This window comes from Euphorbia lathyris, chromosome 5 (genome assembly GCF_963576675.1).
Source record: "Euphorbia lathyris chromosome 5, ddEupLath1.1, whole genome shotgun sequence".
Taxonomy (NCBI): domain Eukaryota; kingdom Viridiplantae; phylum Streptophyta; class Magnoliopsida; order Malpighiales; family Euphorbiaceae; genus Euphorbia; species Euphorbia lathyris.
Window position 1 is genome coordinate 14,788,087 of NC_088914.1, and position 25,384 is coordinate 14,813,470.

The following is a 25,384-nucleotide window of genomic DNA, read 5'->3' on the forward strand; positions in this document are numbered from 1 at the left end:
TTGTTAGCCCAATATGTATGAGATATATGGGCTTGCTATTATTTGGTAGCCCCTATATATAGATTCTCAATCAAAGTATTTTAAACACAAAATATTTCTTAAATTTGAATGTATTTCTAATCTCATATAACACATTATTCCATTTTTTTTAATAGATTCTTTAATTTAGTTGGATTTTAAGAAACTAAATTGAATTAAATTCTATTTTCGTCTTGATTTTGGTAAATTTTTAAAATAACCTATCACACACTATTCAAAATGAAGGCTGCCTCAATCGTCTAGGCTCCGCCTAGACGCTCGAAATCGAGAATCCATCTCGATTTTCTCTGATTAGTCCATCTAGACATTTTTTTGGCTCCTAGCCGATTTTTAGCCAATTGGCTCTGCCTAGGCACCTCAATGCCTTCTAGGCGCCGCCTAAGTGAAGATGAAGAAAAACATTTTTATTGTAAATCTATTTTTTATTTATTATAATTCAGTTTTTAGTTGTTTCCATGATATTGTTGTTGAAATGCTGATGTTTACACATTTTGAAACATGTATGTTCCAAATATACATGTCCTTTTATATTAAATAAATTTTATACTATTGCTTTTTAGATAGTATAATAACATATAATTGAATTTATATAATAATTTGTTGATTAACAAAAAAAAAAAAATATAAAAATACAAATCCATTTATCCCCGATTAATCCTTGAGGACCATGTCCGCCCAACTAGCACATAGCGTTTTACAACCTTGTTATAGTTGGCTCATTTGGACTTTCTGCACAGTAAATCGTTAAACTGTCATCTGGGACAGATAAGACGGCATGTGCGTACTATAGAAAAGAAAACGCTTGAGTTCGTTCTGCATGCCTTATAATAGCAAAAAAAATCAGACTTTTAGAGCATCTCTAATACAAATAATCTCAGAAGTTGTCAAAACTCAACACATTATCCTAAAATATATTATTTTATTTTTACTAGTTAGTAAACACCTTAAATATGTGGGACAACTGGCCCAAGATTACTCCGTATTCAAAGTGAGGTTTGAACCCTCACTCTTAATTAAGGGTGGAAGAACTCCTACCACTCCGCCATATCTCTTGGGTTTATATATTCTATTGGCACGTATTTTAAGATTAGTTTTGCTCTTTTGTTTTAAATTATTCTCTTTATTAACATGACCTTTAGTTTCATTTCAGTCTCAATAAAATATGGATTTAAATACGCAATCCCCTGAATTTATTCATTTTTCATTTTATCCCCTAAACTTAAGGAACAATTTATTGATCCCCTAAACTTCTAAAAAGCCACTCAATTTATCCCTCCTCTCCGACGTGACGCTTGGATTATTGCAGCTTTGTATTTTGCCAGGTCAGCACCACGTCGGAGAAAAGAGGTAAATTGGATTGTTTTTTTGAAAGTTTAGGGGTCAATAGATTGTCCCTTAAATTTAGAGGGTAAAATGAGAGAAAGAGACAAATTCAGAAGGTTGACACGTGGGATTCAAATAGTAAAACCTAAAATATGCAATCAATCAAGGTTTTGATAGATTTTTTTTTTCAATTTCAAAGTATTAAACAACATTATTATAACAAATAGTAAAAATTGATATTATTGTTATTTTGTGTGTTAAAAGTTAAGGGCCCGTTTGGTTGCTCCTTTTCATGCTCCTGTTTGCCTTTTCATTTCAAGAGGTGGAGTTTTAGGTGTTTGGTTAGTGACCTCCAGTTTGTCTTTTAAATTTGAAAAGCGGTGTTTGGTTAGTGTAGTGACCTCCTGTTTGCATTTCACATCTGAAAAGCAGCCTTTTACAAAAGCAGAGAATCTTTGGTTTTTGGAAAACCATCTTTTTTCCAACAGAAAACCGGAACAGCAAACAGCAAATAGTAACAGTAAACGGCAACAGGAAACATCAAACAGTAACCGTAAACAGTAGGTAAAACAAACGGACCCTAAATTAACTAAAACTATTAGTTTTTACATGATGTTTTGCACTCCGGTTCAATCCAAATGAAAATCTTATACCCTTAACCTTTTTATTCTTACTGATTCTTCGAATGTTCCGGTTTAACAATAAATAATAAACAACCTTGAACAAAACATGGAATTAGTGATAGTTTGATTCTTTTTTAACACATTTTTAATGTTTTACTCCATGTTAAGTATATGAGTATTTCTCCCAGAAAAAAATACAACTACCAGCAATAACTGAATCAAACATCCATAAATTTATTATTTCAAATAATTGAACAAACACATTATATTCATAGAATCTCAACTCAAATAGATAAACAGAAAACAAGAACAACCACAACAAAGACATAATCAACTATTGTCTAAAGAAAATCTAAAAAATTTAGATTTATTTATTTATTTTAAACACTAAGAATGGACTAAAGCTCATCTTTAGGAGATTGAAAGGGTGATTTCTTGTTGTCAGAAGTCTTCTTAACAGGATAAGAAGCTTCCAAAGTTAAACCACACAAACCTTCTTCTCTGTCAACACCTCTTTCCATTCTTATATAACCATTTTCACCCCAATCATTACCCCAAGAATTCTTGACAATCCAATACTTAGTTCCATCAATACTTGTTCCATATCCTACCAATGCTACCCCATGGTTTAGCTCTGTCCCACAATCTCCTGTGAATACTCCCTGCATTTTGGATTATACAACAGCTTATGGATCAGTACAATATTAGAGTTATCGCACGGGTCAAATTTGACTCTAACGTTTTAGGGGACGAGTCAGTTTTTAACTAATTCCACTGTAAATTTTGACCTTGATTAAGGCAAAAAGAAAAAATAATATGCATACTTCTTTGTCTGTTGGGAGTGCAATCAACACTGCGTAGATATAGAGGGATGATTAATGGTGATTACTGACGGCTAGACCTATTTATGGGTCAGATTGGCTTGAGCTCTGGACTCATCAAGCTTTTTCTTAAAAATGCAACCCAAATCTAGCCCAACTAGTTATTAGTTTAGGCAGGTTTAGGCTGAGCTAAATCCGAACTTAAAAATCAAACCCAAACTTAAGTTAAATAAATCCACCTAAAAATATATATTTTAATAATAAAAATTGCAATTTATACTTAAAAACTAAATATTTAATTTAGAAAAATATATTTAATAATTAATGTCCGGGCCAACCCAACCTATTTCTTAAAATTCCAAATCCATCTTAAAAATAGACGGGTTTTGACAGAACTCAACTAGAGTGGCCTGATATCAATTTCCTATGAATACTCCCTGCAAATTGGATTGTAGAAAAAGTTTATGGATCAATCCAATAGTAGAGTTGCCTCTAATGTTTTAGGGACATAAGTCCATCTAATATATAAAAAAAATATAACTTTTAATAATTAAAATTAATAAAACCGACAGAACAAGACCGATCTAGGCCAGCCAACCTATTTTTAGAAATTCCAAATCCATCTTAAAAATAGACGTGCTTTGGCAGGTCAGGATCAAACTGGACCTGATGTCTGGCCCGTTACACATGGGTCGTGCGGGGAAAGCATATACGGAACCCATGAACAGGTCTACCAACAGCCAACGGTGGAGCATCAACATCTCCCTTAATTTAATTAAATATTTGAATGGAAGATAAAAAACTTGCCTCAGAGTAAAACTGAAGATCCCTGCCTCCAGCATCCATAGCAATGGCAATAGGTTGGTTAGCCAGAGCTTTCATCAATGCATGCTCATCTCTTTCTGGTACCATTTCATATCCATCAATTGTCACCATACCTGAGTTCATCTGTTACACCAACAAAACAAAAGCTACACTAAATTAATATATAGGATGTGTCATTTTGAATTAATCTAAGGCAAAATCATTCACGGAGACTCTCATCATTCCAATTTTAATAACATTTTCTAATCTTTCATTCAACACATTAAGTTTTAGTTAGAGTACACCTGTGATGACTAGAAAAATCAGTTTTGACCATAAAACTCGGTTATAGTTTCATTTATTTCGAACAATAAAAAAATACAATTGACAAGTTATTTCATTTCTAATCTTCAATTTATTTATTTATTTATAATATACCTTGGCAGAGTCACAAGAGCCATCTTTGGCAGTGTAAGGATAGTTAATCTCAGTAGCTAATCCACCATTATTCTTAATGAAACTGAAAGCTTGTTCCATTAAACCCCCACCACAGCCATTGTTATCAGAGCTACAATCTACCAGTTCTTGCTCAGACAAAGAAACCAACTTTCCTGTTTTTATCTTGTTTATTCCTTCAACTGCTGCTACACTTGAAAATGCCCAACAGCTACCTGTCAAATACACAAGCTTATCAAAACCTGTTATCGTGTCATAATCATGTTATATAATCTATATATTCCACCTAATTATATATGATGATATTCATAACATCCAAAATTATTGGTCTAGTGCAGGATGTCCGGATCTTCCTGGTCAGGCCGGATTTGTGTACTAAAGTCTCTAAACAGTTCTTCTCTCATATTTAGTATGTTATAGGGTGTCGGACATTAATATAATATATGATTATGCCATATGGTATCTTGATTAGGATTATATGACACGGTGCGGATCACTTCTATAAGTTTTTCTTTTTCTTTTAGGGTAGAAACTAATTTAATTACAATTCTTATCTCGAATATAAAGGTTATAGGCAGTGATGGAATCAGAAATTTTCGAAAAGGATAACTTTGGTAAGAAATTTATTTTGGAGAAGGATACGGGGGAGGGGGTTGGCGCGGCTTCCACTATCCCCTTTTTACATCCGCCATTGGTCATATGGTCTTCAATTTACAATTTTCATTACACAATATTTCTTAATTACTACTTATTGTTGCGAATTACTTCTCTCATTTGACTTATGTATCGGAATGTTCCCGTCAATCAACACCGTCTTTTTCATTTTGCAAGTTAAACAAAATCTTTTAAGAAGTAACTTTCAGAAATTAATATAAGATCTAACTATCAGCTTGATCTTTTAGTTCAAACCAATTCTTAAGACCAAACAGTCGGAAAATTCACACACTAAAAGTGCTCTCATAGGAAAATTCACTACTTTATCATATATAAATGACGCAAAAATGAAAATCATACCAAACATATTATAAAAATCGTATTGTTATGTTAGAAATTCCATACCGCATTTTCCTTGATTCTTAACGTCGGTAACAGCGCCTTTCTTTCTCCAATCAACAGAAGAAGGAAGATTATAAGTATTCTCATGAGAAAAACCAGTTACCTTCCGAGGTCCATGGAGCATCCTAAAATGGCTAACCTTAGAACCACCATGATGTTGCAAGAATTCATGGTTAGTCATATCAGCAAACTTGTTCAGCTTCAGTTTATAAAGTTTATCCTTCTGGTTTTCCTTATGAACATGTTTCAAATTCTCTTTAAACACATTGAAGCGTTGCTTTTTCTCGGTCAGGCTCCGGGAGACTGTGTGGTGGCTCCGCCACCGTTCGTATAAGTTCCACAGCCTCTCTTCCGATGCTAAATCCTCTTCCTGGTAATCAAAACTCTCCGCCGCCTTCAGAACTAGAACTACTGAAATTGCAAGAAAGATTATCTTTTTTGTATCCATGAGTGTGATTGAAGAAAAGGGTATGATCAAAATCAGTTCTTTTTATGTGGGTGATATGAGAAATGGAAGAATAATGAGTTCTTATATATAGTAATGGAGGAGAAGACACGAAGGATGGGTTTAAAATGCCTCTATATGTATTATATGAATTTTATCCTATCGTCTAAAATGATACAATTTTACTATTACCGTTGTCAATCAAAAATAATTTAAATTTCAAATGTTTTATATATTAATCTCTAATTCAATTATTAAATCTGAAAAAGTATGATTTTTTTTTTGTGAACATCAGATATGCAATTGGTGTAGAATAAGGAACAAAATGAGCGTGTTGTATAATGATGTCTGAAAATGACCCAACTTGTTAGGTAAAATTGCTCTTGTCTACCAACGTTAGGAGTAAAATTGTATCATTTTAGACGTTAATTGCTTCTGAATGTAAAATTTTTTTTTGCACTAGTGTATTAAAAATTCACTTTGTTAATAAATCTAGATCATCCACCATCAATTTCAGATATAGAATTAAATTGATTTTTACCCATCATCACTCTTTAGATCACTCTTTAGAACCGCTCTTTACTCATGTCTTCTGTTCCAACACTACTTTTATTAATTGGGTCGTTACAGAAGAGATAACTTAAGAGAAGGGTATTGAAATCTTTAGGCAGAAATTAAACAGAAAAGGAAAGGAGAAAAACGGCTGAAAGAGTGATGATGATTAAAAGGATGGTGTTGCTGTTGTAAAGTTTGGGGCTTATTTGTATTTTTGCAGTGAAGTTATCTCATTTTTTATCCCTTCTCATACCAACATGCCATTCTCGTTCTGTTTGCTTTAGCTTTGTTTGTAGATTTTAATAAGAAGACGAGGATTGCTTATCTGTGTTTTTCTATAAGAAAAGGTGGGGAAAAAAGGTGGGAAAGGCTAACGGTCTGTTTGGTACTTGCATATGTAAGTTGTTCCAAAATTACTTATTATAGCTTTTTCTAAAAACATACTTCTCAGTTATAAATCTTTCCTTTGAGCATTTAACAAACTCTCCTTTTAATAATAGAGGTTCTGAAACTTATTTTTAAGGTCTCAAAGAAGCAATGTCAAAGGCAGTGGCGGATCCGAGCCCGATGGCACCACCCCCCTTCCCCTTCCTCCTAATCGCTAGTTTCACCTGAGTAGCGGTGATTTTAGCCTTAGCAGTCCGATTCAAATTGGTGTATTTATAATATCATTTTAATATTTTAAAATAGTTTAGTTGGTTTAAAATGCATGATTTAATGTAAAAGATCATGATTCAAATCTTATAAAACTCTTTGTTCTATAAAACTTTTATTTATACGACATTAATTGTTGGTCCAGATCAAGTGCTGGTAGCCGAAGCGTTATCCTGCCGAGAAGCATTGAGCTGGGTGAAAACTCAGTGTTGGACGAATGTGGTGATGGAATCAGACTCGCTGCTCTTGGTTCAAGCTCTTTCTCGGAGCTCTTCATCCAATTCCTTACTTGATTTGATTATAGGCGATTGTAAATCACTATTATAATTCATACCACCTTATCAAATACTTGTATTTCATCTCAACCATTATAAACAAGTTGAACATTGTCTCTTAGTTCCATCCAAATTGATGTAAATTTTAATAGATAAAGAGGTAATTTGGATCTTTTATTAAGATATTTTGTTCGGTTCAAAAATTTCCAAGATCCGTGCTCAGGGAACTTTAGAATGATACCTAATGAAAATTAAAGATACAATTAAGTTTTGATCCTGAAGGGAGAAAAAAAAAATCATCCAATCCAATTTTGAATCATTTTGTTCGGGTATTTGGTCCGGTTCAACCGTGCTCATCCCTTATTCAAGTAGAATATCATAGAACCAAACAAACGATTAAAATGATGAGCGTAAATTGCATGACACTATAAGAACTACTATGCATCAAACACAAGTACAAGCATTAGAATCCAATTCAAACTTCAGGACACATTGATAGTTAAAGTCAGGTCAGACATCAAACTAGGGATATACTAAGAAAAATCAGTTAATATCAAACAACAGTTGAACCAAACATGCCCTAAAATAACTTCATTACTCCCTATTTCATAAAAGGTGAGGTGCTCTGAGTTACAACTTACGATGCGGCCATTACAAGTAGCATAGCAAATTTTGAAAGAGAGACGGATAATCATGCCGCATAAAGTACAATGCAATTGCATTATCACTTTCTCTTTCCCGAGTGCGGTATTGACATGTCAAATCTAAACACATGCATAGAATGAGAGCATCATTGCTATGTTTTTCGATATGAAGTAGCCAACTAAAAGAGGGTGGCAGATGTCTGAGCATCAAGCAAAAGAATTTGCATTTAACAGTTGCGGGGATAAGATTCTTTAGAGATTGAAAAGGTTTTATTGTCAAGCGAAAACAATGTATATAAATGACAACAGACAACATGTCAAAGAGAATGCCTCAATATGAAGGATTTACAGGTGGTCGGTAAAACAAGTTTCAACTAAAAACAGACTGTATCGAAAATTCGTGGCCAAGCGACTGCTGATTACTTCTTTCATCTAAAGTGAAACTGACGGAATAAAATAGTGTTCTGGAAAAAATTATGTCTCTACCTTCCATCTTACAAGCTTACTACAATTTACAGAGGTTTGTAGTTATTAGAAGGCGTAACGCACACTAAGGGGCAGGGGGTCCTAGAGCTTAGGCGCAAGGCACAGGCGTCCGCCTGAGCAACACAAGGTGCACTAAAGAAAAATTATATATAAAAACATAATTTTAGCTAATAGTCAAAGACTATATCATACCCAATTATCCATAACCTTAATCACAGATTTAGCATGAAATGAATTCAAAATTAACTACTCTCTCTTCCAGAATATAAAGGGCGGCCAGGTGCACTACGCGTTCCCACTGAGCGAGGGTCCGGGGAGGGGTCCCACCCATAGTTTTAAAAAGCGAAAGGCGAGTCAAGGCGACAAGGGCAAAATATTGCCTTGAGGCGAGGCGAGAGGCGAGGCGACTGCCTCTCGCACGTGAGGCGACAAAAAATTAGAAAATCAAATAAAATAAAATTAAGTCAATAAAAACTAGTAGTACTTAAGGATAGTTTAATTTCTAAACTTGTAAACCAAAATAACTTAAAGTCTAATAATAAAGTGCTAATTCTTAAATCAAAATAGCATAATATCAAGCATCTACCTAGCGTACTTGAAGATTATTGATCATGTTTGGCAAGAGGAGTTCCATAGTCCTCTTTATGCAGCTGCACGTTATCTTAACCTATCTTTATTTTATAACCCCAGTTTCTCCTCCAATAAAGTTGTCCAAAAAGGTTTACTTGATTGTATAGAAACACCTTAGAACCTAATTTGTCTGCTCAAGTTACAATCACAAGTCAGATAAAATTCTATGAGGAAGCTGTGGAAAGCAGAAACTTGCCTTCCCCTGCCAATTTATTTGGCAAGAAGCCGCTCCTAAGACTCGAACCCATGACCTCTTGGTCACACGACAACAACGTTTACCGTTGCGCCAAGGCTCGCCCTCTCTCTCTCTTCCAGAATATAATTCATAATAATAAATTCTAAATCTAAAAACTAAAGTTCAACCAAACCTAAGTTAATTAGCTAATAGTATAATAGCTACTTTTCATCAAAACTAAATTCTCCATAGTCCATATTCATCACTCATCAAAGTTTGCGATGTTTTTGCCATTCAAAACTTATGTCCTCTTTTATATTTCTTTTCATCATAATTCCCGCAGATGATAAAGATAGGGAAGGGTTGGGATTCAAACACCCGTTTTTTTAACTTGAAATCCTTAAAAACACTGTCTACCATAGTTATTAAAGGCGCGCCTCAGCTAAGGCTCCAGCCTTAGCGCCTCTGGAGCCCAAAGGCGGGCGCGGTCAGTCAGGCGCGCGCCTTGGCGCGCCTCAGCTACCTTAGGGTATTTTAGGGTATTTTAGGGTTGAGGGTACTTAGGGTTTTGAGAGTATTTTAGGGTTAGGGTATTTTAAGTTTAGAAAATAAAAGAAAAGCATGGATAGACAAAGATCGACAGTTTTTACTTCACATATCGCAACAGTTAACTCATGCCTTAGTAGTTAACTAGAACTTAACTCATGCATTTTATGGTTTTATTGTTGTTATTTGACTATTTGTGATTATTTGTGACTAGTAATATGAATTTATGATATTTTTTTTGTGTGCGCCTTGGGTCGCTCGGGCGCGCGCCTTAAGTTGCGCCTTGCGCGAAGGCTCAAGGACCCCCCTTGCGCCTTAGTGCGCCTTTAATAACTATGCTGTCTACCTTATAAAATTGTGCCACCTCTCCGGCAAGGCGCTAGGCTGATAAAGGCAAGGTTAGGGAAGCACCACTTGAACAGAGCCCCCTTTTGGCTTCTCTGGCAACATGCCTAGATCCTAGAGCCTTTTGCACCTGAGATAAGCCTTTGATAACTATGCACATGTTACAAGAGGAGCTCTCCGTATGAAAATTTTACAAACCAGAGACAGTATTAAGTTCTCCTCAAAGATAGTAACATGGCAGGCAGGAACAAAAATTTAGATTCATACTCTTCTTTAGATTATAGAGAGCAAAACAAAGGATGTATTATTGTATTAGGAAAACAGAATAAGCAGAATGAGGTCTCTGATTCCATTTACTTCTTATGATGGAAAACAAGTTGGTGATTGATAAAACAGGAAGCAGAAAAATAATGTGCCCAAACAATCAAGGCCATCAGCTAATCCGAATTATGCTTATGGAAACTTAATCAAACTCCAAAAAAAAGAAGAAGAAAATGCAAGGAAGGTCACAAAGTAGAGAGAAAAACCACAAATGTTCTCAACCAACAGGATCTTGATCCCTCTGTTGACGAAGAAACTCTTCTCTGACTCTCCTAATCTCGGCTTCCTTCTCCAACCTCTCCAACTGTTACAACAACAAAATACATTACCACTGACGACCACAAAATCGTTTAAATTCATACGAAATCTCCAAAATACAGAACGCAGTAATCCAAACCAAAATCTAAAACTAAAAATCTCGCAATTGAATTGGTACGACCAAAAAAAATAGATCTGAATAAGATTTCTATTAATTTTCCAATTAGGGTTTCTTTGGGAAAGCAACATGAGCTAAATTGAAGAAATTAGAAACCAATTAGTGAAATAGGGGTAATCAGAAAGTTCAAAATGACGAGAAAACAAACCTTTTCGTCTTGATGGAGGGCAATATAGACATGAACCTTATCCATGGTCTGCCAGAATACGAAAGCACCTAATGACATCGCGAAATACGAAGCCACTTTCACCATTTTCTTCTTTTTCCTCTTCTCCTTCTTCCTCCTTGCCGGAAATTTGGTTGATCAATCGACTGCAATCAAAATTACATGCGATAATACGGAGGATTATGAAGCTATGTATGTTGAAAGATGAAGAATGCAACTAAAATTATAGGGTGCAGCTGAGACTATTTTATTTTCGTTGAATCTCTCACCATTGCCCTACATCTGAATGTCACCATAGAAACGACGCCGGATGAGTCACATAACATAGCCATGTTCATAGGCTGGGATCAGCCGGCTCTACCTTGTTCAAGTCCAATTATGTCCGTAATATTTTAAATTGGGCTTGAGCCAGGCTGGCCCAACTAAAGATACTAATTTTCAAATTTAGCCCAATAGCCCAATTAATATATTTAAAATAAATAAAATTAATAGCCCAATTAGGAGTCTCACCTATTGGAGTGTGGATACGTCTTCTCCTATTGAGAAGTTTTTCTTTCGTTGGACTCTTTTCTTCCATTGAATCATCGCAGCAGCCACCAATCTAGGTTATCGTAATTACTCATGGACAAGGGTAAAGAAGTGTTGGATGCTTATGCGAGGTTACGCCTGGCAGATGACGACGATGCCGGTATCGTGATCACGGAGGATCATATACAATCGGCAGAAACACAGATTCTCTTCTTGGTGGTAGGTCAATTCCTAACACCAAAACCTGCACATTTTGAAAGCATGAAATTAACATTGGCCTCTATATGGAGACCGGTGAAGGGAGTTACGATCACTGAAACGGACCTTGAAGGACGATATTTATTTCAGTTCTACCACGAGCTCGATATGCAAAGAGTCCTGAATGACGGGCCCTGGACTTTCAATCAGAATGTTATTGTGATCAGGAAGCTGGAACCTATGGAACAAGCTACACAGGTCGATATGTCAGAACTCATTATATGGGTGCAGGTCTTGGATCTCCCGTGGGTTTTCAGAATGACTCCGCATTAAGGTAGCAATTGATGTAAATAAACCTCTGATGCGGGGGCAGAAACTTAAAAGAAGTGGAGGTGCGTGGTTCTGGGTAAACTTCCGGTATGAAAGGCTGCTAGGTTTTTGCTTCTTCTGTGGGATCATAGGCCACTCTGATAAGTTTTGTGCAAGCTTGTTCGATTCCCCACCCGGCACTGACGAACGTGAGTTTGGGAGCTTCCTTCGGGCCTCGATCAGAAAAACAGGCTCTATGATTGGCCGTGAATGGTTAAGGGAGTCAGCAGAAGAGGGGACCGAGAGTAGCTCGATTGTTGTACACCACTTTACCGAAGTCATATCAACCAAGGGACCGTTAATATCCCAGCAAAGTGGAAATCCACCAGTATTTGGCCCCCGAACTAAAGCAGATAAAACAATCCCACAGGGTGAGCAGACATATACCACAAAACACAAGGTAAATGGGGAACAAGGTGTTGTACAGGACCCAAAGCGCCCTAGGACCGAGGAAGAAGTAATGGAGGTTGATACCAACAACAGTTCAAAAAATGGAGATGGGGCGGGACCTATACTTCAAGCCCGCCTAGGTCAATGAGTATTCTAAGCTGGAACTGTCGTGGGCTAGGCAACCCACGCACAGTTAATGTTCTAATGGATCTTGTCCAGGTACATAGGCCTATGTTGGTTTTCTTAATGGAAACCATGATCAGAGAGGAAAGAGTAATCGCTGTCAGTAAGAAACTGGGCTATAATGGTTATTTTATTGTGAATGGTTCGGGTCATAGTGGAGGTATGGCCCTATTATGGAAAGAAACATTGACAATTAATGTGCAATCATCCTCAGTTAACTTTATTAATGCTGTTATTAACTTTCCGGATTTGTCAATTTGTAGGGTAACCGGTTTCTACGGCTACCCAGAATGGCACCGACGGCGAGCTTCTTGGGATTTGCTGCGATCCCTCAAAGACCAAGAAGGATTAGCCTGGTGTTGTGTCGGAGATTTCAACGATATACTGAGTCAACAAGAGAAGAGAGGAGGAAGACGGAGACCGAATTAGCTGATAGAAGGGTTTAAGGAAGCAGTGGAAGATTGTGAACTACATAAAGTCCCAATGGAGGGACACCCGTAAACTTGGGAGGTGAGTCGAGGTACTGAGAGGTGGATAGAAGAAACGCTTGATCGAGCCCTAGTGAACTCTAAATGGACAAAACTGTTTGCGGAATCAAGAACTAAAAACCTGGTTACCTTGGTATCAGACCACTCGTTAAAATATGGGTACGAAGCCCTACTGTTAAACGATTCAAGTTTGAGAATGGGTGGCTTCGAGAAAACAACTGCGCTGTTGTCGTCCGCCAGGCCTGGGAATCTGACAACTCAGGCAGCATTACGGCTAAGATTACGGCATGCTCTGAAGCGTTGAAAACATGGAGCTCGCAATTAGAGAGTAATTTTAAACGGTTGCTTGCTAACTACAGATCACAGATGCAGAATTACAAAAATCGACAGGATACAGTGGGGATGGAACACTACAAACAGGCCTCACTAGCATATTTGATAACACTGAAGAAGCAGGAAGATTTTTGGAAGCAACGAGCAAAACTGCTATGGCTCAAAGAGGGCGACTCTAATTCTCGCTATTTCCATGCATACGCCACTGACAGGAAAAAGCGAAATGGTTTTTCAAAATTGAAGGATACTGATGGTACCTGGAGGTCATGGGGGAATGGGATGGAGGGTATTCTCACCAAATATTTCAGCACTATATTTCACAGCTCCGGCAATGATGATTCCAACCTCCTTGCAACGGTTCAGTCGAGAATTACACAGGAACAGAAGGAATTATTGACAGTGCCATTTACTGCTGATGACGTTAGGGAGGCATGTTTTTCTATGCATCCGGATAAAAGCCCGGGACCGGATGGTCTGAACCCCGCTTTCTACCAACATTTTTGGAGTATTGTCGGCCCTGACGTATGTAAAGTTTGTTTTTCCACGCTCAATCATGGTCAATTAGCACCAAACCTAAATGATACACTGATAGTGTTAATTCCTAAGACCAATGAGATTGAATACGTATCAGACCTACGACCCATCGCGTTATGCAATGTGCTTCTCCGCATCCTTTCCAAAAATGTTGGCAAATCGGATCAAGCTGGTTCTCCCTTCTATTATATCGGCTTCTCAAAGCGCCTTCTTATCAGGTAGACTAATCTCCGACAATATTATTGTGGCTTATGAAACTATCCACAAATTGTGTGGATTGAAATAGGGGAAACACGGGGTTGCAGCGCTAAAGCTAGATATGAGCAAGGCATACGATCGAATTGAGTGGCAGTTTCTGGAAAATATGATGAAAAAAATCGGGTTTCAACCAAACTGGATTAGGTGGTTTATGTTACTGGTTACCACGGTTTCGTACACAATTACTCATGAAGGGAGAGAGATTGGACCTATCATTCCCCAACGTGGACTGAGACAAGGTGATCCGTTATCTCCTTTTTTGTTTATTATTTGTGCAGAAGGGCTATCTGCGCTTTTAACAAATAGGGAGCAAGCAGGTTTGATTCATGGGGCACAGGTTACCCGACGGGCTCCAAAGATCTCCCACCTATTCTTTGCAGATGTTAGTTATTTATTCTTTCGAGCTGATAGAAGAGAAGCGGAAATAGTTCAAGAATGCTTAGCGATATATGAAAAGGCATCGGGGCAATGTGTAAACTTTCAAAAATCATCGCTATTTTTTAGTACTAATACCACCGCAATGGTAAGAGCGGATGTTAGTCAAGAGCTTGGCGTGGAATAGGTGGAAGATATGGGTTGTCACTTTGGGGCTCCAATTGTAGTAGGCAGGAGCAGAATGCAAACTTTTGGCTTCTTGAAGGATAGAATATGGACCAGAATTAATAACTGGAAGGAGAAGTTCTTATCACGAGCCGGGAAAGAAATACTAATAAAGTCGGTACTTCAGTCTATCCCTACATATCTCATGAGCATTTTTCTTATGCCTAAGGGCTTCTGTGATGACGTGAATAAGATGCTTAATAGATTCTGGTGGAAATCGTCGGGGCAATCAAACTCTAGCATACATTGGAAGTCGTGGGAGAAATTATGTTGCCCAAAATCAAGTGGTGGAATGGGTTTTCGGAATATCCATCTGTTTAATCTGGCTTTGTTAGCAAAACAAAGCTGGAGAATCATACAAAATCCCAGCTCACTGATTGCCCGAACGCTAAAAGCAAGATATTTCCCTAACAATGATTTTTTGCAGGCCCAGATAGGACACAATCCCTCCTTCGTGTGGCGGAGTATTTTGGCAGGTCGAGATTTCATTATTGACGGACTGAGGCGTAAAATCGGAACAGGAGCAACCACCCCCATCTGGAGCAGTCCGTGGCTCCCGAACTCATTAAACTCGTTCCCCGTAAGCACTGCAAATACAACTCTCCCAACTGGTCTTGTACAGGATCTGCTGGAGGCAAATGGTGAGTGGAAGGGTGCTGTTATAGACCAAATATTTAATTCTCGCGATGCACAACTCATTCGGTCTATCCCAGCTCGACGGAAAAAAGAGGCAGACGGCTGGTTCTGGTGTGGCGACAGATCAGGGGACTACACGGTACGAAGTGGTTATCTGCGAGGCATTGAACAAGCACCGGAGTTGTCAAATGGCTCGAATCAGTTTAACTGGAAGGCTTTATGGCAGTTGCATATAGCTCCGCATATTAAGAATTGTTTGTGGAGAATCATCTCAAATTGCCTCCCGTCTCTCCACAATCTGGCCCTCCGACGTAGCAATACACCTAACTGTTGTCCCGTATGTGGTGCGTACAGAGAAGATGACAATCATATATTTATCAACTATCCTAGGACTGTTTGTGTTTGGCAATTATTCTATGCAGATGATCGGATGGACAGGGTTCTGAATTTTGCTGATTGGTTTAATGGTATGCTGGGTGCTTCTTTGTCTGAAAGTGCCATTGTTGCTTGTATATGTTGGGGGATATGGAAGGCTAGAAACGAGAAAGTCTGGAATGACAGAAATGTTAGCGCATAGGAGATTGTTAATTTAGCAAAGTCGGACCATCAGACCTGGCACTCGGCTCAGATATGCCGCTACACCCCGCCTAATGCAGTTTCAGCAGCCCCAGCGAAATGGAGACGACCTCTGCCGGTCAGTTTATCTGCAATTCAGATGCAGGTGTCCATACCGCGAGTCAGTTTTCATCATACGGCATTCTTATCCGGGATCATCAAGGACGGTGCTTCGCGGCTCGCATGGGATCAGCAACAGACACGATCGACCCAGCCATTGCAGAAGCTATTGCCATTAGGGAGGCAATGTCATGGATAAAGGATCAGAACCTCAGCCATGTTACATTTGAATCAGATTGCCTGGCTGTCGTGAATGCAATTCAACATCGAGACTTTCATTTATCTTACCTTTCAGATGTTGTTCGTGAGTGTTGTGACCTTTTAAGAGATTTGAACTACTGTTCCATCTCCTATATTAAACGTTCAGCGAATTTAGCGGCCCATAGCTTAGCTAAAGCCGTTACTTCTAGGTCTGTTCGTGGTGAGTGGGCATGTCCACCACCATTTTTTTTGATGTTCTTACTGTTGATTTAATATAATGAACTTTTCTTTCAAAAAAAAAACTAATTAACATTCAATAGATTTGAGTAAATTAAATAAGTAAATTACAGTATTGGTAAAAAAAAAAAGTAAATTATAGTAGCTTTTCAAGTTTATAGTTAATATATTACAATGTACTGTGACAAATTTATAAATCTGACCAAATGAGAGGCTTTTATATATATTTAGACCTATTTAAATATGTGCTACTAAACTAGACTCTTCCGTTATATATTTTCCAAAAAGAGTTGCTAAATACCACCCCTAAATTACTTATTACCGTCTTCTCTTGGATATTTTCACCATTTTCATAATTTTGAACAAAAACTTAAAGTCCTCTCTCTCCTGAGCAATAAACTGAAATTCTAAAAAAATGGACCCGAGAACTCTGAAAATGGACGATTTCGAACATGATGTAACAAATCGACCCGAGAACTAGTGAAATTACCAAATTTTTTTTTTTTTACAAAATTTGAATTTTGTTTTTCGAATGAATATACACTGGGCGGGTAGTTCATTTGCCTGCCCTATAGGCAGGCAGGATGAACTACCTATCTGCCCTTAGGGGTGGGCGAGTGAATCACCCGCTAGCCCTAGGGGACGGACGGATAGTTCATCCGCTCGCTCTTAAATTAAGCAGGGCCCTAAAATTAAATGGCTATTAAATTGTAAATTGATAAACATATTGTTTGATAACCTGAAAATTAAATGCACAAAACTATTGTATGTGCATGTTGTTGAACCGTGTATTTAATTAACTATCTTATTGAGTCGGCGTTTTATCCCTTACCACCACCACTTTTCAGGAATAAAAGGCTAGCGACGCTCGTATAGATCGACCAGTATATAGAGTCGTCATTACTATGTTTATATTACTAATAGTCTAGCTTCTCTACACTTTTGGTAAGTTTTAAACATTTGATTTCATTTATTTGAACTTATGTCACGTTCGGGTCTAGATTTCTAGAATTTATACCTTGGTATTAATATATATTATAATTATTGGGTGTGTGAAGTTAATTTGGTGCTATGGGCAAAGTTTGGAGTTAATTTGATGGGTTTATGTGTAATTAAAAGTTTAGAGTAATTTATAAAAGATTATATAAAGATGGAGGACCAAACTGGATATTCGCCAATATGGATATATATATATATATAAGCGAAGAGGTGGGGAGAGAGATATGATCATTATCTGATTTTGTTTCTTTTCTTTCTTCTTTCCGTTTCTTCGTCATTTTTATCGTTCCTGAACCGTTTCTTCACCGTTTTTTTGATTTACGGAGATTCGACCGTCCGAATCACTCGAAATTGGAACCATAGCATCCTTATACATAGATCTAAGTCCTAGCTGAAGAGTTTTTGAGTTTCGGCAGTGTTTGGAGAGAAATATCTTAGACAGAGTTTAGAGGCAAATTGAACGGGTTTGTGGTCTTTAATTAATAGCCAAGGTAAGTAACTATCAATTATATTTTAAGTTTTATGTATATAGATATATATATGATCAAAGAAGTTTCAAAAATTGATATTTCAAGGTTTATATGGGTATTTTGTAAAATTGAGGTTTTTCATGATTTTGCTTTTTATTGTGAAATTATAGTTCTAATGAAGCTATTGATTATGCTTTTATGTGAATTTCAGATTTTACTTGATTATGTTGATTTAAGGCTTCATTTGGTTGATTTTACATATATACATATATGTTTTTGTTTTCAATGTATATCTATATTGAATAAAATGAATTTGATGATTTCTTACGAATTGTTTTTGGATTGAGAAATCTGTTGCGGTTATTGTGGTTATTATTTTGGATTGAAGTCCAAATATGATTTTTATGAGTTGTGATATTTCGAAAGATTAAATGGTTTTGTCTATCTAGGATTGCCCGGGGTATGAGTTGTATTTGTAAGACCATATCTAATGGCGGTATGACCAGAGTGCACGGCTGGTAGTCCTAACTGTTAGGCAAGGAACGAGATATAAATGAGATATCTCGATATTGTTATGATTGATGTTGTGATCTACACGGATGGAATTCGAGAATGGATACACATACACAAATTTTATTTTATGAACTTAAGTTTTGAGAATATTTTATAAGGTTTTGATGACTATCTTATAAACTTAAGTTTGAGTATATTTTATAAGGTTTTGATTAAATCCCTTTACAAATATATATATGTAGCTATGTTAAGTAAAGTTGGGTTTTTTTATAGCTGATAGTTTCTTAGCAGATTTAGTTTTTAGCATTTTAACACAATTCTTGTTAGAAAGATCATAATCAATACTTAGGAGTCTCCAACCTCGCCTAATCGGTAGGTAACCTTCTCTATATCTTGTACTTTATCACCTAAAAACATTAAAACATTTAAAAACGTGAGACAAAAATCTCAGTAAGAAACTATCAGCTATAAAAACCAACTTTACTTAACATAGCTACATATATACCTTTAGAAAGAGATTTAATTAAAACCTTATAAAATATACTCAAAACCAAAGTTCATATAATTTTATCAAACCAATTCATAATCAAATAAATGTTTTATCAAACCAAATCATACTCAATCAAACGTAAAACCTTATATCAAAATCAATCATAACCGAAAACGTAATCCAAATGAACTTAAAACATTGTATCCATCCTCGAGTTTCTCCCCTTAAGTATCAATCCATAACCACATATATAGTCGAGACGTCTCTTAACATTGCCTATCCCATATGGTCTTACCCGACACTTCTTTGCCATACCCAATAGGTCTTTCAAACTGTGTACACAGGCCATGTCCCTCACTGAACATGGTCTTCACATATAAAACCACCGATCCGGATAACTCTCGATGGATATAAAATCATAAAATCATAACGTGCTCAAATTTCATTTCACAATCAAATTCCAAACTATTTCATAACCATAAATCATTTGGCTTCAATTAGCCCTTTTATATCATAAAAATCTGATAACCCGCGAAGCCCAAAACGGGTTATATTCATTTCGCAAGCCCATCCCATATTAAAGCCCCATGGGCTAAGATTGGACGGGACCCGAATGAAGGAAGCGGGCGCAGCGAGTAAACTGCCCCGAATTCCTAAACGGAGCGTCAAGACTCCCACTCAGAACCACGTTCGTTGCCATGAAAGCCACGAAAGGGACATGGCCTAAAAAGGGGTAACCGCCCTCAGAACGTGGCCCACTAAGGAGTAACCGCCCTCGGCGGTTACCCAAAAAACACCTATAAAAGGCCTTAGGAATAAGGGGGGAGGTACATTCACATTTTTTCCCACAAAGCTATTGCTAAATTATAGACTCATTTTTACAAAAACTGACTTGATCATCGGAGAGTTTTTCCGGAGATCCTGTCTCCGGTTTTGTTTTGCAGGTAACTCCGGCAAAGAATATCAAAGCGGATCCAGCAAGTTATCATTGGTGCGGTGAAGGTGGACCCTTTTTACCAACACTTGGTTAAAGGTACACGAAGAACATGTCAGAACCATCACGAACGACCGGTGTTACGACCAGATCCACTAGCATGAACTCACGAGGTTCACGGATTGCAAATTCGCAGCCTGCAGGTACTCAGCCTGTGGTGCCTAGCTCGTCAGGCCCCTCGGGACAATTAGGTCCCTTATTGGAAGTGCAGGTGCAAAATGAAATGGAGATGTCCAATAGCGATTTCGTGCAGATGGCAGGACAGGTCTTGGCTTCGAATATGAGCCAGGCGGCTGGCGATCGAATGATTAATTTATTAACCGCCCTCGCCGAACGCGATACCGCCATGGCGCCTGCCCCTCAGGAACCTGTGGTTATCTCAACACAATCACCGACTATTCCTGTCATACCTGTCCTTCCGCAGCCATCTCAGGTGCCAAATCAAGTGGGCCAGAGTAGTCGCACAAATCCACACAGTCACCCGAGCAACTACTCGCACCCAGATCTCATTACGACAACACATCCAACCTGGCAACCATCCCAACCTTTGCCAGGAATGCAAGGCACTCTTCCGCTACAACAACTGGACCCTTTTCCTCACAGACGTTCGGAATTGATGACGCCTAACACAACTATGTCTGGGCGTGAGCACACATGGAACTTTGATCCTATAACGGGACGGCGATTGGTCCACCAACAGGCACCCGTCTCAACACCGATGGGCGAGTGGATGCCATCCAGAATTCACCAGCAGCGGATGGAAGAGGTCCGGCGAGTACCCGATATTGACTTAGAAGATCAATTACGGAGCATGATGGAGCGAATGGGGTACTCACCTCGACCGAGAGCAGAGGTCCAGAGCGATTCACCTTTTGCCCCTTCGTTGCGGGAATTCATTCCAGATCACAGAATCAAAGCACCTGCCATACCAAAATACTATGGGGATCCAAATTCTGACCCTGAGGCTCATGTCAGGAACTACAGAGAGTTAATGGATGTTGCAGGGGCAAGCGAAAGCATAATTTGCAGGTTATTCTCGACAACTTTGGGCGGTGCGGCATCTGATTGGTTTCGATCTTTACCGGCAGAATCTATTCACAATTGGCAACAATATAGTCGGGATTTCTGTGCGAAGTTCGTGGGCTGTAAAGCGGCAGATGTGACAGATAGGCAGCTGAAGGAGATCAAACAGAGAAACTATAATTCCCTAAGGGAATTTGTTGTCGCCTTTAACGATATCCTGGTGCGATTGCAGAACCCAGATATCGTGAGTATTCGCAACATCATGGCGGATGGAACCACAGATTGGAGCATGCGGGAAGAAATCATCCGTAACAAACCACGCACTGTAGCCGAGCTCATGAAGATAGCAAAGGAATTCATGAAAGTGGATGATGTCAACAGGGAACATAGGGCCCAAACTCGGTGAGAAAGAGAGGCCGCTAGAACCACTTCAGACAGTCGGCGTCAGACCCAGTCCAAAAGTAATTTTGTTCGAAGAGGCGATCGTCCCTTTCAAGGTGGAGGATATCACACGCCACTAAACACGACTCGCCAAGAGGTGTTACTTTGGATCGAAAAGAGCCCCTTGAAGAAGGATGTGCGGTTCCCCGAGGTGAAAGGCCGAACCAGTTTGGGGCGCTATCCCAGTAAGTATTGCAGGTTCCACAGGTTGAATGGCCATGACACAGATGATTGCTACGAACTGAAGAAGGAAATAGAAAAACTGATCGAGAGAGGCAAACTGAGTCAATTTGTAAGAAAAGAAACAGCTGATGAGAAAACAACGCTCCCGCATGAGGGAGAAACACGGCCAGAAAAGAAGCAGAAGAAAGGGGTGATAAACGTGATAACAGGCGGAATCTACGAGCCTCCAACAAAAAGAACTCACCGTGAACGGTGAAAGAGCAACACACATAGGGGGGATGCCCTCAATTACTCATTTGCGAGAATCACGGAGCCACATGCGGATGCCCTGGTGATCACGATGGCCGTTGAAGGATGGGACGTCAAGCGGGTCCTTATCGACACAGGCAGTTTTTGCAACGTCATTACCCGAACAGCATTCAACAAGTTGGGAATCAATGACGAGCGGGTGGAACACACCTTCATGGATGTAACTGGTTTTGGGGGTCAATCCTCCCAAACAAGTGGGCAGGTGGTGTTGGAGGCAGAAATGGGCGATAAGAATCTAAAATGGCGAGGTGATTTAGAATTCGCAATTGTTGATCTCCCACTGGCCTACAACATAATTCTGGGACGGCCATTCCTGTCGGAGACGGAGTCGCTCATCTCAATGAAGCATTTAACGTTACATTTGCCAACACACCAAGGGCGAGTCATAGTTGAAGGTGATCAACTTGTATCTCAACAGGCCTATACATTATCACTTGAACCAAAACCGGAAGAGGAGGATAAAGTCGAAGAGAAGCTGCCGGCGGAAGCATTGGGAGAGACGGAACTATTCGCCATCTCGAATGACAAGAACGTACGAATAGCGGCTGGACTCTCAGAAGAAACAAAGAAAGCCATTACCGAGGTATTGATCCAATGTGAGTCGGCATTTGCCGCCCTAAATGAAGTGCTAAAAGGAATAAGCACAGACGTAGCAACCCATCGGTTGAATGTAGACAAAGGGGCAACCCCAGTGCGGCAAAAGAAGAGGGGACATGCTCCTGAGCGGCAAAAGGCGATTGAAAAAGCAGTGGCGGACTTGCTAAGGTCGGATGCGATTCGAGAAGTCACCTATCCGGAATGGCTAGCCAATGTGGTGCTAGTCAAAAAGCCGAATGGAACGTACAGAATGTGCGTCGACTTCAAAGACTTGAACAAGGCATGTCCGAAAGATATGTATCCACTTCCTAACATTGATATATTGGTAGATGGAACTGCAGGATATGAAGCTTTATCATTCACCGATGTGAAATCCAGTTACCATCAGATACCCATGGAGAAGGCGGATGAAATCAAAACATCATTCATAACTCACCAGGCGACTTATTGCTTCAAGGTGATGCCCTTTGGATTGAAAAACGCGGGAGCAACATACCAGAGGATGATGAACAAGATATTTTCAGACAAATCCGGCAAGAACTTCTCGATCTATGTTGATGACATGATCATCAAAAGCAAGAAAATGCAAGACCACCCGCGGGATATCAAAGAAATCCTAGAAGTGTTGATCAAATATGGCCTCAAATTGAACCCAGAGAAATGCACATTCGGAGCAAGAGCGGGAAAGTTCCTGGGTTTCATTGTTAGCGGCAAATGGGTTGAGGCGAATCCTGAGAAGGTTAAAGCAGTAATGGAGATGAAGACGCCAAGGAACATAAGGGAAGTACAGAGACTGAACGGGCGATTGGTGGCATTAGGGCGATTCATATCATGCTCAGCTAGGCGATGTCTACCTTTCTACAATGCCATCAAAAAATCCAAGTCCTTTGAATGGACGCTGGATTGTCAAGAAGCATTTGAGGGGATAAAGCGATTACTATGTTATCCGCCCTTAATGAGCAGGCCGGAAGACGGAAAAGATTTGTTTCTTTATGTATCCGTCACCAGCATGGCGATATGCACTGTGATGGTGCGAGAAGAAGAAGGGAAACAATATCCAGTATACTACGTGAGCAAAGTCTTGAAGGACGCAGAACTCCGGTATTCGAAGTTGGACAAAATGGCCCTCGCGGTGATAACCACGGCGACTAGATTGAAACCATATTTTCAGGCGCATACTGTCATTGTGAGAACTGGCATCCCAATGCGAAAGGTATTGCAAAAACCTGACGCATCCGACCGGTTGATGGAATGGTCAATTCGCCTGGGCGAATACGATATCCGCTATGAAGGAAGACCCGCGCTAAAGAGCCAAGTGCTCGCCGACTTCGTGAACGAATTCACCTGGGATGATGATGAATGTCCAAAGGCACAAAAAGAAGAGTGGAGCATGTACACAGATGGGGCCTTATCTGCAGACGGAGCTGGGCTAGGAATCGTCATCAAAGGTCCGGAGGTTATCCGCCTGTACTATGCAGCAAAATTAACTTTCAAAACTACCAATAATGCCGCAGAATACGAGGCTATGATATGTGGATTGAGGTTGCTTAATGAACTCACCCCAGAAAGAGTGGTAATCTACAGCAATTCCAAACTCATGATAAACCAGATCACAAAAAATTATCTGGTGAAACAGGAGCAGCTAGTAAAATACCATCAGGTGGTCAGCCGATTGACACAAGAGTTAACGCACAAGGGAGTCGTTTGGGAGATGGTGCATGTTCCACGAGGCCAAAATGCAAAAGCTGACGAATTGGCAAAAGCAGCGGCAAGTAGAGAACCATGGAGTAAAAAAGCATGCAGCTTGGAAATAAAATCGGCACCAGCATTCGAGGTTGATCAGATTATGATCCTCGAGGAACTGGAAGACGATGAAGATTGGCGGATGCCAATCCGTCAATATCTGGAGCAGGGAGATTTGCCGGTTGATAAGAGCTTAGCCAGAAAAATAATTGGGCAGTCGGCACGATATTCAATGCGGGATGGAACTTTGTATCGGAAATCGTACACATGTCCATGGTTGAAATGCGTTAGTCGCAATGAAGGAGACTATGTGCTGCGAGAACTACACGAAGGAATTTGTGGCGCGCACGAAGCTTCGACGGCATTGGCAAGAAAGGTCAAACTGATGGGATACTACTGGCCCAAGGTGGTGGAAGATTCCCAGAAGATGGTTGCGGAATGTCACAACTGTCAAATCCATGCGAATGAAAAGCATGTTCCCGGAGCTGAACAAATCACTATAATGACGGCGTGGCCATTCGCAACATGGGGAATTGATATAGTGGGTCCATTCCCAGAAACAACAAAGAAAAGGAAGTATTTGATAGTCGCAGTGGACCACTTCAGCAAATGGGTAGAAGCGGAGGCAGTAACCGCACAAACACCTGAGCGAATGATCGAGTTCTTACGAGAGAACATTATCATGCGATTTGGGATCCCGCAGAAGCTTATAACCGATAATGGCACCCAGTTCAACTGTGCCAAGTTCAAAACATACTGCGAAAGCATGGGAATCAAGAATCATTTTTCTTCTGTAAACCATCCCCAATCAAATGGTATGACGGAGGTTACCAACAGGGCCATGGGCGGATGAGATACCCCATATGTTGTGGGCATACAGAACCTCTGTAAAGGCAGCAACAGGCGAAACACCTTTCTCGCTAGTTTATGGAGCCGAAGCAGTCCTACCTGTTGAAATCAAGTCGCCCACAGATCGGACAATTTATTATTGCGACACACAAAATCCTATCAACATCAGAGATGCTTTGGATTCTGTGGAGGAACGAAGAGAAAAAGCTTACATGCGAATGGCAATGTACCGCAATAGAATCAAGAAATACCATGACAGAAGAGTGCGAAAAGTAATGATCAACGAAAACGACTTGGTCTTGAAAAAAGCAGATAAAATACAGTCTAGAGATGGCAAAGGCAA

At 39.3% G+C, this 25,384-nt stretch overlaps 2 protein-coding genes and 1 long non-coding RNA gene across 4 annotated transcripts; 1 reads left to right on the forward strand and 2 right to left on the reverse strand.

The window, feature by feature from the left end:
* Positions 1–2,213: 2,213 nt before the first annotated feature.
* Positions 2,214–6,403, reverse strand: LOC136230714 (vignain-like). The gene is made up of 4 exons (XM_066019876.1): positions 5,126–6,403; positions 4,049–4,281; positions 3,614–3,754; positions 2,214–2,647 (listed from the first exon to the last, which is right to left on the reverse strand). Exons 1-4 carry the CDS (start codon positions 5,568–5,570, stop codon positions 2,384–2,386), a joined length of 1,083 nt encoding a protein of 360 aa, XP_065875948.1. The 5' UTR covers positions 5,571–6,403; the 3' UTR covers positions 2,214–2,383.
* LOC136230716 (uncharacterized) lies at positions 5,368–7,058 on the forward strand. 2 transcript variants are annotated; one of them, XR_010689513.1, is made up of 4 exons: positions 5,368–5,495; positions 6,407–6,519; positions 6,646–6,776; positions 6,922–7,058. It is a non-coding gene; the product is annotated as an uncharacterized lncRNA (long non-coding RNA). The 2 variants fall into 2 exon arrangements; XR_010689512.1 differs by having other exon boundaries at positions 6,646–6,743; positions 6,922–7,027.
* Positions 7,059–10,203: 3,145 nt separating this feature from the next.
* Positions 10,204–10,988, reverse strand: LOC136230715 (uncharacterized). Its single transcript, XM_066019877.1, has 2 exons — positions 10,783–10,988; positions 10,204–10,502 (listed from the first exon to the last, which is right to left on the reverse strand). The coding sequence occupies exons 1-2, from the start codon at positions 10,885–10,887 to the stop codon at positions 10,416–10,418; spliced, it is 192 nt and encodes a 63-aa protein (XP_065875949.1). The 5' UTR covers positions 10,888–10,988; the 3' UTR covers positions 10,204–10,415.
* Between the last annotated feature and the right edge of the window lie 14,396 nt (positions 10,989–25,384).